The sequence below is a fragment of the Salmo salar genome, chromosome ssa04 (genome assembly GCF_905237065.1).
Source record: "Salmo salar chromosome ssa04, Ssal_v3.1, whole genome shotgun sequence".
Lineage (NCBI taxonomy): Eukaryota > Metazoa > Chordata > Actinopteri > Salmoniformes > Salmonidae > Salmo > Salmo salar.
Genome location: NC_059445.1, coordinates 3999678 through 4019749, shown reverse-complemented (window position 1 = coordinate 4019749; position 20072 = coordinate 3999678). Strand labels below are relative to the sequence as shown.

General features: G+C 45.0%; 1 protein-coding gene across 1 annotated transcript in view; it reads right to left on the bottom strand.

Annotated features, from left to right (window-relative positions):
- LOC106591060 (ankyrin-2-like) overlaps positions 1–11934 on the bottom strand; it is a 136299-nt gene extending 124365 nt beyond the window's left edge. The window contains 1 exon segment of the mRNA XM_045717602.1: positions 11496–11934. Coding sequence (XP_045573558.1) covers positions 11496–11561 — 66 coding nt within the window. The 5' untranslated portion in view covers positions 11562–11934.
- Between the last annotated feature and the right edge of the window lie 8138 nt (positions 11935–20072).

Here is a 20072-nt window from a genome sequence, read left to right as displayed (position 1 = left end):
CACCTAGTCTGATACCACACCACCTAGTCTGATACCACACCACCTAGTCTGATACCACACCACCTAGTCTGATACCACACCACCTAGCCTGATACCACCTAGCCTGATACCACACAACGATATTACTGTGCATTGTAGACATTCTATTTTCTCCAGAGGTTTTGCCAGACAGTTGCTATGTTGATGTCGTGACCATTGGTTATGAATGTTTCAACCTCTGTGTTGAGAAGTCCTGTTTTTATCCTCAGTTACTGGGAGCACCAGAAAACTACACTAACCATGAGCCTCGCGTCTGCATCGTCCAATCACAGAGCAGATACAAGTCACGTGATCCAAATCAAATCAGGTTGTATTTGTCACATGCACCGAATACAACAGGTGTAGACCTTACAGTGAAATGCTGAATACAAGCAGTTCAAATATATATATATTTTTTTGTTTAAATACCCCCCAACAAATATGAATAAGAAATAAAAGTATCAAATAATTAAACAGCAGCAGTAAAATAACAAGCGAGGCTATATACAGGGTGTTACGGTACAGAGTCAATGTGGAGGCTATATACAGGGTATTACGGTACAGAGTCAATGTGGAGGCTATATACAGGGGGTACAGAGTCAATGTGGAGGCTATATACAGGTGGTACAGAGTCAATGTGGAGGCTATATACAGGGGGTACCGGTACAGAGTCAATGTGGAGGCTCTATACAGGGGGTACTGGTACAGAGTCAATGTGGAGGCTATATACAGGGGGTATCGGTACAGAGTCAATGTGGAGGCTATATACAGGGGGTACCAGTACAGAGTCAATGTGGAGGCTATATACAGGGGGTATCGGTACAGAGTCAATGTGGAGGCTATATACAGGGGGTACCAGTACAGAGTCAATGTGGAGGCTATATACAGGGGTACCGGTGCAGAGTCAATGTGGAGGCTATATACAGGGGGTACAGAGTCAATGTGGAGGCTATATACAGGGGGTACCGGTACAGAGTCAATGTGGAGGCTATATACAGGGGGTACAGAGTCAATGTGGAGGCTATATACAGGTGGTACAGAGTCAATGTGGAGGCTATATACAGGGGGTACCGGTACAGAGTCAATGTGGAGGCTCTATACAGGGGGTACCGGTACAGAGTCAATGTGGAGGCTATATACAGGGGGTATCGGTACAGAGTCAATGTGGAGGCTATATACAGGGGGTATCGGTACAGAGTCAATGTGGAGGCTATATACAGGGGGTACCAGTACAGAGTCAATGTGGAGGCTATATACAGGGGTACCGGTGCAGAGTCAATGTGGAGGCTATATACAGGGGGTACAGAGTCAATGTGGAGGCTATATACAGGGGGTACCGGTACAGAGTCAATGTGGAGGCTATATACAGGGGGTACCGGTACAGAGTCAATGTGGAGGTTATATACAGGGGGTACAGAGTCAATGTGGAGACTATATACAGGGGGTACAGAGTCAATGTGGAGGCTCTATACAGGGGGTACAGAGTCAATGTGGAGACTATATACAGGGGGTACAGAGTCAATGTGGAGGCTATATACAGGTGGTACAGAGTCAATGTGGAGGCTATATACAGGGTGTTACGGTACAGAGTCAATGTGGAGGCTATATACAGGGGGTACCGGTACAGAGTCAATGTGGAGGCTATATACAGGGTGTTATGGTACAGAGTCAATGTGGAGGCTATATACAGGTGGTACAGAGTCAATGTGGAGGCTATATACAGGGTGTTACGGTACAGAGTCAATGTGGAGGCTATATACAGGGAGTACCGGTACAGAGTCAATGTGGAGGCTATAAACAGGGGGTACTGGTACAGAGTCAATGTGGAGGCTATATACAGGGGGTACTGGTACAAAGTCAATGTGGAGGCTATATACAGGGGGTACTGGTACAGAGTCAATGTGGAGGCTCTATACAGGGGGTATCGGTACAGAGTCATTGTGGAGGCTATATACAGGGGGTACTGGTACAGAGTCAATGTGGAGGCTATATACAGGGGGTACTGGTACAGAGTCAATGTGGAGGCTATATACAGGGGGTACTGGTACAGAGTCAATGTGGAGGCTATATACAGGGGGTACTGGTACAGAGTCAATGTGGAGGCTATATACAGGGTGTTACGGTACAGAGTCAATGTGGAGGCTATATACAGGGTGTTACGGTACAGAGTCAATGTGGAGACTATACACAGGTGGTACAGTGTCAATGTGGAGACTATATACAGGAGTACAGAGTCAATGTGGAGACTATATACAGGGGTACAGGGTCAATGTGGAGACTATATACAGGGGGTACCGGTACAGAGTCAATGTGGAGGCTATATACAGGTGGTACCGGTACAGAGTCAATGTGGAGGATATATACAGGGGGTACCGGTACAGAGTCAATGTGGAGGCTATATACAGGGGGTACCGGTACAGAGTCAATGTGGAGGCTATATACAGGGTGTTACAGTACAGAGTCAATGTGGAGGCTATATACAGGGGGTACCAGTACAGAGTCAATGTGGAGGCTATATACAGGGTGTTACAGTACAGAGTCAATGTGGAGGCTATATACAGGGGGTACCGGTACAGAGTCAATGTGGAGGCTGTATACAGGTGGTACAGAGTCAATGTGGAGGCTATATACAGGGGGTACTGGTACAGAGTCAATGTGGAGGCTATATACAGGGTGTTACTGTACAGAGTCAATGTGGAGGCTATATACAGGGTGTTACGGTACAGAGTCAATGTGGAGACTATATACAGGGGGTACCGGTACAGAGTCAATGTGGAGACTATATACAGGGGTACAGGGTCAATGTGGAGACTATATACAAAGTGTTACGGTACAGAGTCAATGTGGAGGCTATATACAGGGGGTACCAGTACAGTCAATGTGGAGGCTATATACAGGTGGTACCAGTACAAAGTCAATGTGGAGGCTAAATACAGGGGGTACTGGTACAGAGTCAATGTGGAGGCTATATACAGGGGGTACTGGTACAGAGTCAATGTGGAGGCTATATACAGGGGGTACTGGTACAGAGTCAATGTGGAGGCTATATACAGGGTGTTACAGTACAGAGTCAATGTGGAGGCTATATACAGGGGGTACCGGTACAGAGTCAATGTGGAGGCTATATACAGGGTGTTACAGTACAGAGTCAATGTGGCGGCTATATACAAGGGGTACTGGTACAGAGTCAATGTGGAGGCTATATACAGGGGGTACCGGTACAGAGTCAATGTGGAGGCTATATACAGGGTGTTACGGTAAAGGGTCAATGTGGAGACTATATACAGGGTGTTACGGTACAGAGTCAATGTGGAGGCTATATACAGGGGGTACCGGTACAGTCAATGTGGAGGCTATATACAGGTGGTACCAGTACAAAGTCAATGTGGAGGCTAAATACAGGGGGTACCGGTACAGAATCAATGTGGAGGCTATATACAGGGGTGTACCGGTACAGAGTCAATGTGGAGGCTATATACAGGGGGTACCGGTACAGAGTCAATGTGGAGGCTATATACAGGGTGTTACAGTACAGAGTCAATGTGGAGGCTATATACAGGGGGTACCGGTACAGAGTCAATGTGGAGGCTATATACAGGGGGTACCGGTACAGAGTCAATGTGGAGGCTATATACAGGGGGTATTGGTACAGAGTCAATGTGGAGGCTATATACAGGGGGTACCGGTACAGAGTCAATGTGGAGGCTATATACAGGGGGTACCGGTACAGAGTCAATGTGGAGGCTATATACAGGGTGTTACAGTACAGAGTCAATGTGGAGGCTATATACAAGGGGTACCGGTACAGAGTCAATGTGGAGGCTATATACAGGGTGTTACAGTACAGACTCAATGTGGAGGCTATATACAGGGGGTACCGGTACAGAGTCAATGTGGAGGCTATATACAGGGTGTTACAGTACAGAGTCAATGTGGAGGCTATATACAAGGGGTACCGGTACAGAGTCAATGTGGAGGCTATATACAGGGGGTACCGGTACAGAGTCAATGTGGAGGCTATATACAGGGTGTTACAGTACAGAGTCAATGTGGCGGCTATATACAAGGGGTACTGGTACAGAGTCAATGTGGAGGCTATATACAGGGGGTACCGGTACAGAGTCAATGTGGAGGCTATATACAGGGTGTTACGGTAAAGGGTCAATGTGGAGACTATATACAGGGTGTTACGGTACAGAGTCAATGTGGAGGCTATATACAGGGGGTACCGGTACAGTCAATGTGGAGGCTATATACAGGTGGTACCAGTACAAAGTCAATGTGGAGGCTAAATACAGGGGGTACCGGTACAGAGTCAATGTGGAGGCTATATACAGGGGTGTAACGGTACAGAGTCAATGTGGAGGCTATATACAGGGGGTACCGGTACAGAGTCAATGTGGAGGCTATATACAGGGTGTTACAGTACAGAGTCAATGTGGAGGCTATATACAGGGGGTACCGGTACAGAGTCAATGTGGAGGCTATATACAGGGGGTACCGGTACAGAGTCAATGTGGAGGCTATATACAGGGGGTATTGGTACAGAGTCAATGTGGAGGCTATATACAGGGGGTACCGGTACAGAGTCAATGTGGAGGCTATATACAGGGGGTACCGGTACAGAGTCAATGTGGAGGCTATATACAGGGTGTTACAGTACAGAGTCAATGTGGAGGCTATATACAAGGGGTACCGGTACAGAGTCAATGTGGAGGCTATATACAGGGTGTTACAGTACAGACTCAATGTGGAGGCTATATACAGGGGGTACCGGTACAGAGTCAATGTGGAGGCTATATACAGGGTGTTACAGTACAGAGTCAATGTGGAGGCTATATACAAGGGGTACCGGTACAGAGTCAATGTGGAGGCTATATACAGGGGGTATCGGTACAGAGTCAATGTGTGGGGGCACCGGTTAGTTGAGGTAATATGTACATGTAGGTAGAGTTATTAAAGTGACTATGCATAGATGATGACTGAGAGTAGCAGCAGTAAAAGGTGTGTGGGGGGGGGTGTCCAGTCCATGCAGGGTGTGGTGACTGAGAGTAGCAGCAGTAAAAGGTGGGGGGGTCCAGCCCATGCAGGGTGTGGTGACTGAGAGTAGCAGCAGTAAAAGTTGGGGGGGGGTCCAGTCCATGCAGGGTGTGGTGACTGATAGATTCTTGGTAACGGTTAGTGTGTGTGTCTGTAGCCAGAGCAGAAAGCAGCTGTGAGGTAATGTAATGTTTCATTAGGAATATCTTCCTGTTAGAGGCCATCACACCACTCCCAGTGGACACACACACACACACACACACACACACACACACACACACACACACACACACACACACACACACACACACACACACACACACAGCTATTGGGACACAGAGAGAGAGACAGATAGTGACAGAGAGAGGAGAGAGAGAGAGAGAGAGAGAGAGAGAGAGAGAGAGAGGCAGAGATAGATACAGAGAGAGAGAGAGAGAGAGAGAGAGAGAGAGAGAGAGAGGGAGAGAGGCAGAGATAGATACACACAGAGAGAGAGAGAGAGAGAGAGAGAGAGAGGGGGAGAGGCAGAGATAGATACACACACAGAGAGAGAGAGAGAGAGGGAGAGGCAGAGATAGATACACAGAGAGAGAGAGGGAGAGAGAGAGAGAGACAGAGAGAGAGAATAGGCAGGTGTGTGTGTGGTATGTGATGGAAGTAAGAGCAAGAGTGATGGTTAGAGGGATCTCTCTCTCTCTCTCTCTCAACCTCTCTCTCTCTCTGTCTGTCTCTCTGTCTCTCTCTCTCTCTCTCTCTCTCTTTGATCCCATCAGCAGCTCTATTTTACCAGTCATCTGTGTTGCTGCTCTAGCACCTCGGTCTGCAAATGTGAGTTGGGGTTGTTTTGTTCCTACGGGAAAAATGTATTCTATTTGTTGAATATTAGTAATACTTCTGGCCAAGGCCGGTTCAAGGCATAAACGCCCCGCTGCCACAAGAATTAGATGGAAACACTCCTGGTCCTAGTTCTGGGTTGTACTACCAGATGGAAACACTCCTGGTCCTAGTTCTGGGTTATACTACCAGATGGAAACACTCCTGGTCCTAGTTCTGGGTTGTACTACCAGATGAAAACACTCCTGGTCCTAGTTCTGGGTTGTACTACCAGATGGAAACACTCCTGGTCCTAGTTCTGGGTTGTACTACCAGATGGAAACACTCCTGGTCCTAGTTCTGGGTTGTACTACCAGATGGAAACACTCCTGGTCCTAGTTCTGGGTTATACTACCAGATGGAAACACTCCTGGTCCTAGTTCTGGGTTATACTACCAGATGGAAACACTCCTGGTCCTAGTTTTAGTTTTGGGATACATATAATTCATAATAGATTACACAAACAATCCTAAATCTCATTTCTGAGATCCTATGAACATGGCTCATCTCGTGTGTGTGTGTGTGTGTGTGTGTGTGTGTGTGTGTGTGTGTGTGTGTGTGTGTGTGTGTGTGTGTGTGTGTGTGTGTGTGTGTTTGTGTGAGTGAGTGAGAGAGTGTGTGTAGCTCTGCAGTACATTACTGGAATCTAATTAGACTGAGAGACTGAGTGCACTGAGACAGGAAACACACACACACTCCACCATCTCATACATCAGACGCCTACAGGGCTGAAAGGGAGAGAAGGATGGGGAGGGGACGTTGGGTAGGAGAGGAGGAGAGGAGAGGAGAGGTAGGGAGGGGAGGAGCGGTAGGGAGGGGAGGTTGGATAGGAGAGGTTAGTGAGGGGAGGTTGGTTAGGGGAGGTAGGGAGGGGAGGTTGGGAGGGGAGGTAGGGAGGGAGGGGAGGGGAGGTTGGGAGGAGAGGTAGGGAGGAGAGGTAGGGAGGAGAGGTAGGGAGGGGAGGTTAGGGAGGGGAGGTTGGTTAGGAGAGGGAGGGGAGGGGAGGTTGGGAGGAGAGGTAGGGAGGGGAGGGGAGGTTGGGAGGAGAGGTAGGGAGGACTGGTAGGGAGGGGAGGTAGGGAGGGGAGGTTGGTTAGGAGAGGTTGGGAGGAGAGGTTAGGGAGGAGAGGTTAGGGAGGAGAGGTAGAGAGGAGAGGTTAGGGAGGAGAGGTTAGGGAGGAGAGATAGAGAGGAGAGGTTGGTTAGGAGAGGTAGAGAGGAGAGGTTAGTTAGGAGAGGTTAGGGGGAGAGAGGTAGGGAGGAGAGGTTAGGGAGGGGAGGTTGGTTAGGAGAGGTTAGGGAGGGGAGGTTGGATAGGGGAGGTTGGATAGGGGAGGTTGGATAGGAGAGGTAGGGAGGAGAGGTTAGGGAGGGGAGGTTGGATAGGAGAGGTAGGGAGGAGAGGTTAGGGAGGGGAGGTTGGGAGGAGAGGTAGGGAGGAGAGGTATGGAGGAGAGGTAGGGAGGAGAGGTTAGGGAGGGGAGGTTGGGAGGAGAGGTAGGGAGGGGAGGTAGGGAGGGGAGGTTGGTTAAGAGAGGTAGGGAGGGGAGGTTAGGGAGGGGAGGTTGGTTAGGAGAGGTAGGGAGGAGAGGTATGGAGGAGAGGTAGGGAGGAGAGGTTAGGGAGGGGAGGTTGGTTAGGCGAGGTAGGGAGGAGAGGTAGGGAGGAGAGGTTAAGGGAGGGGAGGTTGGTTAGGAGAGGTAGGGAGGAGAGGTATGGAGGAGAGGTAGGGAGGAGAGGTTAGGGAGGGGAGGTTGGTTAGGAGAGGTAGTGAGGAGAGGTAGTGAGGAGAGGTAGGGAGGAGAGGTTAAGGGAGGGGAGGTTGGTTAGGAGAGGTAGGGTGGAGAGGTATGGAGGAGAGGTAGGGAGGAGAGGTTAGGGATGGGGAGGTTGGTTAGGAGAGGTAGGGAGGAGAGGTAGGGAGGAGAGGTAGGGAGGGGAGGGGAGGGGAGGTTGGTTAGGAGAGGTAGGGAGGGGAGGTAGGGAGGGGAGGGGAGGGGCATCAACTACACTGGAGGGCAGACACACAGTCCAGTTACACACACTGTCTGTAACTCATCTCTCTTAAAGAGTACATAAAACACACAAACATAAATAAACCGTCATCATGCTCCTCCCACTGAAACCTCAGTAGTAGTACACCCACCACCTCAACCATTAAACACCTATAGGAGAAACACTGTAACCTCATCAATCATTAAACCCCTATAGGAGAAACACTGTGACCTCATCAACCATTAAACCCCTATAGGAGAAACACTGTAACCTCATCAACCATTAAACCCCTATAGGAGAAACACTGTTTTCTCATCAACCATTAAACCCCTATAGGAGAAACACTGTAACCTCATCAACCATTAAACCCCTATAGGAGAAACACTGTTACCTCATCAACCATTAAACCCCTATAGGAGAAACACTGTAACCTCATCAACCATTAAACCCCTATAGGTGAAACACTGTAACCTCATCAACCATTAAACCCCTATAGGAGAAACACTGTTACCTCATCAACCATTAAACCCCTATAGGAGAAACACTGTAACCTCATCAACCATTAAACCCCTATAGGAGAAACACTGTAACCTCATCAACCATTAAACCCCTATAGGAGAAACACTGTAACCTCATCAACCATTAAACCCCTATAGGAGAAACACTGTTACCTCATCAACCATTAAACCCCTATAGGAGAAACACTGTAACCTCATCAACCATTAAACCCCTATAGGAGAAACACTGTAACCTCATCAACCATTAAACCCCTATAGGAGACACACTGTTACCTCATCAACCATTAAACCCCTATAGGAGAAACACTGTAACCTCATCAACCATTAAACCCCTATAGGAGAAACACTGTAACCTCATCAACCATTAAACCCCTATAGGAGAAACACTGTAACCTCATCAACCATTAAACCCCTATAGGAGAAACACTGTAACCTCATCAACCATTAAACCCCTATAGGAGAAACACTGTAAGCTCATCAACCATTAAACCCCTATAGGAGAAACACTGTAACCTCATCAACCATTAAACCCCTATAGGAGAAACACTGTTACCTCATCAACCATTAAACCCCTATAGGAGAAACACTGTAACCTCATCAACCATTAAACCCCTATAGGAGAAACACTGTTACCTCATCAACCATTAAACCCCTATAGGAGAAACACTGTAACCTCATCAACCATTAAACCCCTATAGGAGAAACACTGTAACCTCATCAACCATTAAACCCCTATAGGAGAAACACTGTTACCTCATCAACCATTAAACCCCTATAGGAGAAACACTGTAACCTCATCAACCATTAAACCCCTATAGGAGAAACACTGTTACCTCATCAACCATTAAACCCCTATAGGAGAAACACTGTTACCTCATCAACCATTAAACCCCTATAGGAGAAACATTGTAACCCCATCAACCATTAAACCCCTATAGGAGAAACACTGTAACCTCATCAACCATTAAACCCCTATAGGAGAAACACTGTTACCCCATCAACCATTAAACCCCTATAGGAGAAACACTGTAACCTCATCAACCATTAAACCCCTATAGGAGAAACACTGTAACCTCATCAACCATTAAACCCCTATAGGAGAAACACTGTTACCTCATCAACCATTAAACCCCTATAGGAGAAACACTGTAACCTCATCAACCATTAAACCCCTATAGGAGAAACACTGTAACCTCATCAACCATTAAACCCCTATAGGAGAAACACTGTAACCTCATCAACCATTAAACCCCTATAGGAGAAACACTGTTACCTCATCAACCATTAAACCCCTATAGGAGAAACACTGTAACCTCATCAACCATTAAACCCCTATAGGAGAAACACTGTTACCTCATCAACCATTAAACCCCTATAGGAGAAACACTGTAACCTCATCAACCATTAAACCCCTATAGGAGAAACACTGTTACCTCATGAACCATTAAACCCCTATAGGAGAAACACTGTAACCTCATCAACCATTAAACCCCTATAGGAGAAACACTGTAACCTCATCAACCATTAAACCCCTATAGGAGAAACACTGTTACCTCATCAACCATTAAACCCCTATAGGAGAAACACTGTAACCTCATCAACCATTAAACCCCTATAGGAGAAACACTGTAACCTCATCAACCATTAAACCCCTATAGGAGACACACTGTAACCTCATCAAACATTAAACCCCTATAGGAGAAACACTGTTACCTCATCAACCATTAAACCCCTATAGGAGAAACACTGTAACCTCATCAACCATTAAACCCCTATAGGAGAAACACTGTAACCTCATCAACCATTAAACCCCTATAGGAGAAACACTGTAACCTCATCAACCATTAAACCCCTATAGGAGAAACACTGTAACCTCATCAACCATTAAACCCCTATAGGAGAAACATTGTTACCTCATCAACCATTAAACCCCTATAGGAGAAACACTGTAACCTCATCAACCATTAAACCCCTATAGGAGAAACACTGTTACCTCATCAACCATTAAACCCCTATAGGAGAAACACTGTTACCTCATCAACCATTAAACCCCTATAGGAGAAACACTGTAACCTCATCAACCATTAAACCCCTATAGGAGAAACACTGTGACCTCATCAACCATTAAACCCCTATAGGAGAAACACTGTAACCTCAGCAACCATTAAACCCCTATAGGAGAAACCCTACATGACTGTATAGGCTGGATAGCCTAAACATTAGGCGGATGTGACCTCATAGGCCTACTAGAGAGTCCTAGCTGTCTTTGGCCATCACCTCAAACTGACGATGATATGATAATCCCGCCTGCATGCAAACAAACCTCTCATATAATACCGACACTTTACCGGCCGGTCACCGGTTGGACATAACGGGCAGCAGTCCACCGGGCCGTAGCTGTAAAACACATAATAACGAGACGGGACGCACTGTCCTAAACTAAAGTCCACCTCTAGACTCTGGTTTGCGTTGCGGGGCCCGCATGCAGACAGACAGGTGTGGCGTTTCTGACGGGACTATCCTACTGGGCCCTAAAGATATGTATTGTAACGGAACAGTGTAACCTTATTTGCAGTCTAAAAATGATTAGAAAACGATCGTCCCGCGGTTGAATCGGGTTGATCCCAGGCCTATAGAATCAGTGGAGTCGGTCTAGGATAGTTTACCTGCGGGTAGTGTTGTTGATCAGCATCATCATTACAACACATCGTTTCATTTGAAATTGAAACGACAACATCAGTTCACCTACAGGATATAATCAATAATAATATCGGGATTGTGTCTTGTGTCTTGTGTTTCGCTGTGCACCTAAACGGAGCTCCGTGAAATAGATGTGGTAACTAGGACAACGCCTTTTAAATGGACTGTCTCCTCTCCGGAGTCCGCATGCACGCAGCACGAGAAGAGCGACAGAGTGTGCTGTGCTGCACCGTGTAGACTACCGGGAGGGAGGGTGAACAGGCGGCTACATTCGCTCTGTATCGTCAATGCGGCGGATGTCGCCTAGTCCCCTACAGTGTTTTGTAGCGGTTGTAGAGAGCAGAGACCCACCTGCCGAATGCGGTTCTTGTGCGGCGGGGTCCCTCCTTCTGGGGACGTGCTACTTGACGATGCCATTTTCCGTCGTTCTGTTTCGGTCGCGGTCCGGTGTCTCTGGCGTAGCTATGTGTTTCTCCTGGGCTCCTTGACGTTCCGTCTCCCCCGACCACCGGGATGGAGACGCGAGGTCTTCTTGACCGTGCGAGATGGTGCTTCGGTCGGCCTCAAAATCCCCAGGGCTCGGGGGTGCCCCGGTTCGTCATGATACTGCGGCAGCGTTGTTGTTGTTTTTCTTCAGTTAAAAAAGCAAAGTGTCTAAGACAAGGAAAGCGTTATTGAGGGGCGGAACGAGTGTTCCCCCTTTCAGAAGTGCGCACGAGTGTTGTCTTCCTAGCCTACTACAGCCTCCCTGTGCGTGAATCTGCGTGTTTGAGAGAGCAGAGAGAGAGAGAGAGAGAGAGAGAGAGAGAGAGACAGAGAGAGAGAGAGAGAGAGAGACAGAGAGAGAGAGAGAGAGAGAGAGACAGAGAGAGAGAGAGAGAGACAGAGAGAGACAGAGACAGAGAGAGAGAGACAGTGAGAGAGCCCTCCGAACCCCGCATGATAGTTTGCTCCAGTGTTTTGCTTATCTTTCCTCCCTCCCTCCTTCTCTGCAGTAGCTAGTAGCTCTCAGCCGTCAGCCCTGACACACTCAACACAGATTGATTACGGAGTGATTTCAGTGCCAACATCAATGGTATTTCAATTTCATAATTTAGAATTTGTATTAGGATATTGAATTTGAATTTCATATTTTTGAATTTGTACAGCAAAAAATGGAATACGTGAATTCATAAATGTAACTTGTATTTCATGATTTGAAACTGTATTGAATTAATATTGCATTCAGTTTTAAATGTTAAATGTAATTGAATATTCAAACTAAGTATTTATATATTCAGTTTCAATCTTGTAGATATTGCATTCATTGTCTGTGTATCAAGTTTACAAACTCAGTTCTCTAAATTCAGATTCAAAACCAGAGACAACATCCTGGTACTTTTTCATCCAGGAAAGGTAGAGAACAGAATCAAACACTCTGTGGTAAACAGAAGTTAGCGGTACGAACAGAGTGGTTTCTAGCTGTTTCTGAAGCCAATGTGGCATGTTGAGTTGTATCTTCTTCCTGTGAATGTGACTCTAGTGTTAGAACTGTTGGGGCTATAAACTACAGTATTTTGACCCCATTCTTGAAAGCTTAGACTCCTTACCTTCTCTCACCTCTCCTCTCCTCTTCTTCTCTCCTTCCCTCTCCTCTTCTTCTCTCCTCCCCCTCTCTCCTTCTCTCTCCTTCCCTCTCCTCTTCTTCTCTCTCCTTCCCTCTCCTCCCCTCTCTCTCCTCTCCTCTCTCCTCCCCTCTCTCCTCCTCGCCTACCCTCTTCTCTTCTTATCTCATCTCCTCCCCCTCTCTCCCTCTTTCCATCTCTCCTCTTCTTCTCTCCTCCCCCTCTCTCCTCCTCGCCTACCCTCTTCTCTTCTTATCTCATCTCCTCCCCCCCTCTCTCCCTCTTTCCATCTCTCCTCTTCTTCTCTCCTCCCCCTCTCTCCTCCTCTCCTACCCTCTCCTCTCCTTCTCTCTCTCCTCCCCCCTCTCTCCCTCTTACTCTCCTCTCCTCCCCTTCTCTCCTCCTCTCCTACCCTCTCCTCTTCTTCTCTCCTCTCCTCTCCTCCTCTTCCATCTCTCCTCTTCTTCTCTCCTCTCCTCCCCCTCTCCTCTCTTTCCTCTCCTCTCCTCTACCCTCTCTCCTCCTCTCCCTCGCTCCTCTTCTTCTCTTCTCTCCCCTATCTCCTCTCCATCTCTCCTCTTCTTCTCTCCTCCCCTTCTCTCCTCCTCTCCTCTTCCTCTCTTCTCTCTCCTCTCTCCTCTCCATCTCTCCTGTTCTTCTCTCCTCTTCCGTCTCTCCTCCTCTTCTTCTCTCCTCTTCCATCTCACTCCGATCTCCCCCCTCTCTCAGTGCTTGAAAAACAGATCAGTTTGCTGTAGGTATCTGGGTTCAACCACTGATCCAAGATAAGCGAGGGAGTTTATCTCACATCATCGAAGTAACAAAGTAATCAAATCAAGTGTTATTTCTCACATGCTTCATAAACAACAGGTGTAGACTAACAGTGAAATGCTGACTGACGGGTTCTTCCCAACAATGCAGAGAGAAAGAAAAGAAGAGAAAAATAGACAAAATAAATCCACAATGAGTAACAATAACTTGGTTATATACACAGGGTACCAGTACTGAGTCAATGTGCAGGGGTACAAGGTAATAACTTGGCTATTTACACAGGGTACCAGTACTGAGTCGATATGCAGATAGGGGGCGCCACAGCGCATTATGGAAAAAATTCGTGCCCATTTTCAACGGCCTACTAATCAAACTCAGAAGCTAGGATATGCATATAATTAATACCTGTGGATAGAAAACACCCTAAAGTTTCTAAAACTGTTTGAATGGTGTCTGTGAGTATAACAGAACTCATATGGCAGTCAAAACCCCGAGACCGATTGAAACAGGAAGTGGAATTCTGAATTGTGGACTCAACTTCACGTCGTTGCCTATTATTCACACCGTGAGCTATCGTTCATTGAGCACTTCCTATTGCTTCCACAAGATGTCCCCAGTCTTTACAAAGTGTTTTGAGCCTTCTACTGTCGAAACTCAGTGAATGAGACGCGTTGGAAATTGGTCACAGGGGGAGGGCCATCACCATTATGACGCCGGCGGCCCTGTCTACCCCCACCTTTCGAAACGTTTTGAAACACAATGCAATCGTCCCCCTCGAATCTTATTGGCTCTCTTGTTGAAACAGGCCCTGAAGATTTATGTTATACAACGTTTGACATGTTTGAACGAATCTAAATGGGAAAAAAATGTTTTATTTCGAAACGGCTGTCCCGCGCCCGGTAGAGTATTTGGATACAGCATTCAGACGCGCTAACAACAGCAAGCTAATGGAACATAAAGGATGGACTTTTTCGACCGAAAATACATCTGTTGTGGACCTGGGATTCCTGGAAGTGCTTTCTGATGAAGACAACTAAAGGTAAGCGATTATTGACAATATTATACAAGATGAGATGTGATATGCGATTGTTCCAAGATGGCGCCGAGCTCGGTTTACTAGCTCATTTTCTGAGTATCGCATCCCCTTTTATCGCTAAGTGTGATTACCCAGTAAAGTTATTTTTAAATCTGGTATGACAGGTGCTTTCAAGAGATATTCATCTATAAATCTTAGAATGACAATATTACATTTTTAAAATGTTTTCGAATAGTAATTCAGTAAATTGTAGCATTGTTTCCCTGGATGCATTTGACGGGAAAATAGTTAGTCAACGTCAGACGCCGATGTAAAATGCTGTTTTCATATATAAATATGAACTTTATTGAACAAAAGAATGCATGCATTGTGTAACATGATGTCCTAGGTGTGTCATCTGATGAAGTTTGTAAAAGGTTAGTGCTGCATTTAGCTGTTTTTTGGTTATTTGTGATGCATGTGGTTAGTCGGAAAATGGCTATGTTGCTGCTTTTACGATGGACTCCTCTAACATAATCTAATGATTTGCTTTTCCTGTAAAACCTTTTTGAAATCGGACGACGTGGGTCGATTCAGGAGAGGTGTATCTATAAAACGATATGAGACAGTCCTATATTTGAAAAAAAAAATGATTACATTTCGTTATGCTAATGTCGCTAGGAGTTTTCCCTGGATTTTGATCCCGCATACGGGACGGGACGCTGGAGAGGATAACATGGCTATATACACAGGGTACCAGTACTGAGTCGATATGCAGGGGTACGAGGTAATAACTTGGTTATATACACAGGGTACCAGTACTGAGTCAATTTGCAGGGGTACAAGGTAATAACTTGGCTATATACACAAGGTTCCAGTACTGAGTCGATTTGCAGGGGTACGAGGTAATAACTTGGCTATATACACAGGGTACCAGTACTGAGTCGATATGCAGGGGTACGAGGTAATAACTTGGTTATATACACAGGGTACCAGTACTGAGTCAATTTGCAGGGGTACAAGGTAATAACTTGGTTATATACACAAGGTTCCAGTACTGAGTCGATGTGCAGGGGTACGAGGTAATAACATGGATGTATACACAGGGTACCAGTACTGAGTCGATGTGCAGGGGTACGAGGTAATAACATGGCTATATACATGGTAATAACATGGCTATATACACAGGGTACCAGTACCCAAAAGGGTCAATACAGATAGTCCATGTAGTTATTGGGTTAACTATTTAACTAACTTTTTAGTGGTCTTATGCCTTTGGGGGTAGAAGCTGTTCAGTGTCCTGTTGGTTCAAGACTTGGTGCATTGGTTCTGCTTGCCATGCTGTAGCAAAGAGAACAGTTTATGACTTGGGTAGCTGGAGTCTTTGACAATGTTAGGGGCCTTCCTCAGACACCGCCTGGTATAGAGGTCCTGGATGGCCGGGAGCTCGGCTCCATTGATTTTCTGGGCCTTAAGCACTAACCATCTGTAGCGCCTTGTGGTCGGATGCCAAGTACTTATTAATGAAGCCTGTGGTAAACAAATCCCGGAACATATTCCAGTCTGTGCTAGCAAAATCAGTCCTGTAGGTTAGAATCCGCTTCATCGGTCCACTTCCATATTGAGCGCATTACTGGTACTTCCTGTTTGAGTTTTTGCTTGTAAGCAGGAATCAGGAGGATATCGTTATGGGGGAGAACTTTGCGTTTCTGTGTGTGGAAAAAAGGTGGTCAAGAGTTTTTTTTGCCTGTAGTTAAACAGCTGACATGCTGGTAGAAATAAGCTGAATCTGATTTCAGTTTTCCTGCATTAAAATCACCGGTCACTAGGTGCGCCACCTATGGATGTGCATTTTCTTGTTTGCTTGTGGCCTTATGCAGCACTTTGAGTGCGGTCTTAGTGCCAACGTTAGTTTGTGGTGGTAAATAGACAGCTACAAAGATTATAGATGAAAACTCTGCTGGTAAAATAGTGTGATCTACAGCTTCTCATGAGGTACTCTACCTCAGGTAAACAGAACCTCCAGACGTCCTTGACATTAGCGATCGCGCACCAAAAGACACACACCTCCTCACCAATCTTACCCAACGCTGCAGTACGATCTTTCCGTAGCATAGAAAAACCAGCTAGATGTATATTATACATGTCCCTGTTCAGCCACGACTCTCAGAAACAGGATGTTACAGTTCTTCAGAACACGTTGATAGTCTGGAAACAGAGCTTGTTCACTTTTTTTTCTCTCCAGTGATTGTACGTTCGCCAATAGAATGGACGGTAGAGGCGGTTTATCCACTCGCCGACGTAGTTTCGTCAGGTATCCCGCACGCCGGCCTCTATAACGCCACCTATGTCGGGGATTTAGGCCTGGTCCGGGAACGAAAACCCAGGTTAGTGGTCTGCTCTGATGTCCAGAAGCTATTTTTTGCGCTCACAGGAAACGATGGCGGAAACATTATCTACAAAAAGAAAGTAAAGATTAGTGCAGAGAAACGCTAAAATATTACAGTTGGTCAGGAGCATGTAAAATGGAGGCCTTTCAGCGCCGTTCTACGATAAGCTACGTTTGGTATGGCTGCATTCTACGACATGCTGTGTTTGGTATGGCTGCATAACACAGAAGGTAACTTAAGGCAAAAAACTAAAGTAGGGTTGTTGGTCGGGGTGGATGGGTAAGCGTAACGTGAATGTCTAGCCACCCAAAGGCTGTGTGTTTGAATCTCATCATGGACAACTTTAGCATTTTAGCTACTTGGCAACTACTTAGCATGTTAGCTAACCCTAACCCTAACCTTTTAACCTACAGTGCCTTCAGAAAGTATTCACACCCTATTTTCTATGTATACAACATAGGTCAGCAATGCTGGCCTATGGAGTCCCTTTGGAAACCCAACTACCTAAACATCCAATGATGTGATTTATAAATAAATGATCTGGGCTCCTGAATGACTGATCTCTATAATATATAAACAACTCTTGGAAAGCTCATATTCTGAGATATCCATTAAAAATGTATGATCCACAGATCATCCGTTATCCAAATCATCAACTTATACATTTCAACTTTGTTCACAGACTGTACTTAACACCAAGGAAATGTTTTATGATGAAATTGGCCCCAACCCCCAGCTGTTTACTGTGTCCCCTAAATCAGGTAGGCACATTCCTTCATATGATGTAGGAGTGCCCTGCAGTTAAATGCTTCTGGGACAAGGTTACAAAATTCATTTGGAAGTGGATGAATTTAAATATCCAATGCTTTCCATCTTTTATGTTACCTAACGATGGTAGTCGCTTGAATCTCTCAGTCAATCAGAGAAGATTACTGCTGCCAATTGTTTTTAACTGTAATATGGCAACCACCTCACCTAATTAATCATTTGACCATGCTCAAAGCAATATTCAGTGTCAGCTTTTTGCATTTTTTTTACACATCTAGCAATCGGTGTTCTTCTTTACGAGGCATTGAAAAACCTCCCTGGTCTTAGTGGTTGAATCTGTGTTTGAAATTCACTACTTGATTGAGGGTCCTTACAGATAGTTGTATGTGTGTGGTACAGGGATGAGGTAGTCATTCAAAATCATGTTAACCACTATTAATGAACACAGAGTGAGTCCATGCAACTTATTATGTGACTTGTTAAGCACATTTTTACTCCTGAACCTATTTAGGCTTGTCATAACAAAGGGCTTATTGACTTATTGGCTCAAGATATTTCAGCTTTTCCATTTTTTATTAATTTATAAAAATCTCTAAAAACAAAATGTATCTTTGACATTATTGGGTTTTGTGTGCAGACCAGTGACACAAAATCTCAATTTAATCATCCATTTTAAATTCAGGCAGTAACACAACAAAATGTGGAAAACATTCATGGGTGTGAATAATTTCTGAAGGCAGTGTAACTCCTAACCCTACCCCTAACTTTAACCCTAACCTCTAGCCTAGCTAACGTTAGCCACAACAAATTGGAATTTGTAACGTATCGTAACATATTATACAAAATGGACATCCACAATTTACATCTGGACACCCATTCAAATTAGAGGATTTGGCTATTTTAGCCACACCCATCGCTGACAGGTGTATAAAGTCGAGCAGACAGCCATGCAATCTCCATAGACAAACATTGACAGTAGAATGTCCTTACTGAAGAGCTCAGTGACTTTCAACGTGGCATCGTCATAGGATGCCACCTTTCCATCAAGTTAGGTAGTCCATGTAATCACCTGTTTATTCTTTATAGATGTCTCCTTTCCATCAAGTCAGGAAGTCCATGTGTTATTATAATCACCTGTTTATTCTTTATAGATGTCTCCTTTCCATCAAGTCAGGAAGTCCATGTGTTATTATAATCACCTGTTTATTCTTTATAGATGTCTCCTTTCCATCAAGTCAGGAAGTCCATGTGTTATTATAATCACCTGTTTATTCTTTGGCCGGGATTCAATCCGATTGCAAGTTGTAGCGAGCTTGTTAATTAAAGGTAATTTTTGACTGAGCCAACATCTGCAGCGTTTAACATGACTGTTATCTCCAGGAACGCGGGAACATTTCCTTTAAAAGCAGCATTGTTGACATCACTCTACAAAACGTAATCGAGTTGAATTTCGGCCTTTATATTTTTCACAAGTAATTTTGTTTTGTTGTTCTTGTGTTTTTTTTTTACCTCTCATGATGTTATTGATTATAAATGTTATGATATTGATTATGATATAGATTATTGTTATGATGTTGTTAGTAGTATATAGATAATGATGTTATTGATTATGATCTGTGGGTTACAGAGAAAGTATAGTATTTAGTGCAGGTCTGATATACAACAGATTGTGTGGCCATGTTGGCCTTCTCTGTGGCTCAGTTGGTAGAGCATGGTGTTTGCAACGCCAGCATGGTGTGTGCAATGCCAGGGTTGTGGGTTCAATTCCCACGGGGGGCCAGTATATATAAAAAAACAAATTAAATGCATGAAATGAAATGTATGCATTCACTACTGTAAGTTGCTCTGGATAAGAGCATCTGCTAAAATGTAAAATGTAATGTTGTGTGCAAATCAATCATTCAACCAATCAAATCAACCAAAACATTGTAAAGTAAGCCAATATTGTATTATATCAATGACCTGAAAGGTTTTGTTAACAAGTGTTATATCGTATGTGTGATGTGAGTTCAGATGATGTTGCTGTAATGTTTCCACATAAAGACCTGTTACTCTCCATGTAATCACATCACTGTATGATTCTAATAAACTCACAGACCTGTTACTCTCTAAACCGCCATGTAATCACATCACTGTATGATTCTAATAAACTCACAGACCTGTTACTCTCTAAACCGCCATGTAATCACATCACTGTATGATTCTAATAAACTCACAGACCTGTTACTCTCCATGTAATCACATCACTGTATGATTCTAATAAACTCACAGACCTGTTACTCTCTAAACCGCCATGTAATCACATCACTGTATGATTCTAATAAACTCACAGACCTGTTACTCTCTAAACCGCCATGTAATCACATCACTGTATGATTCT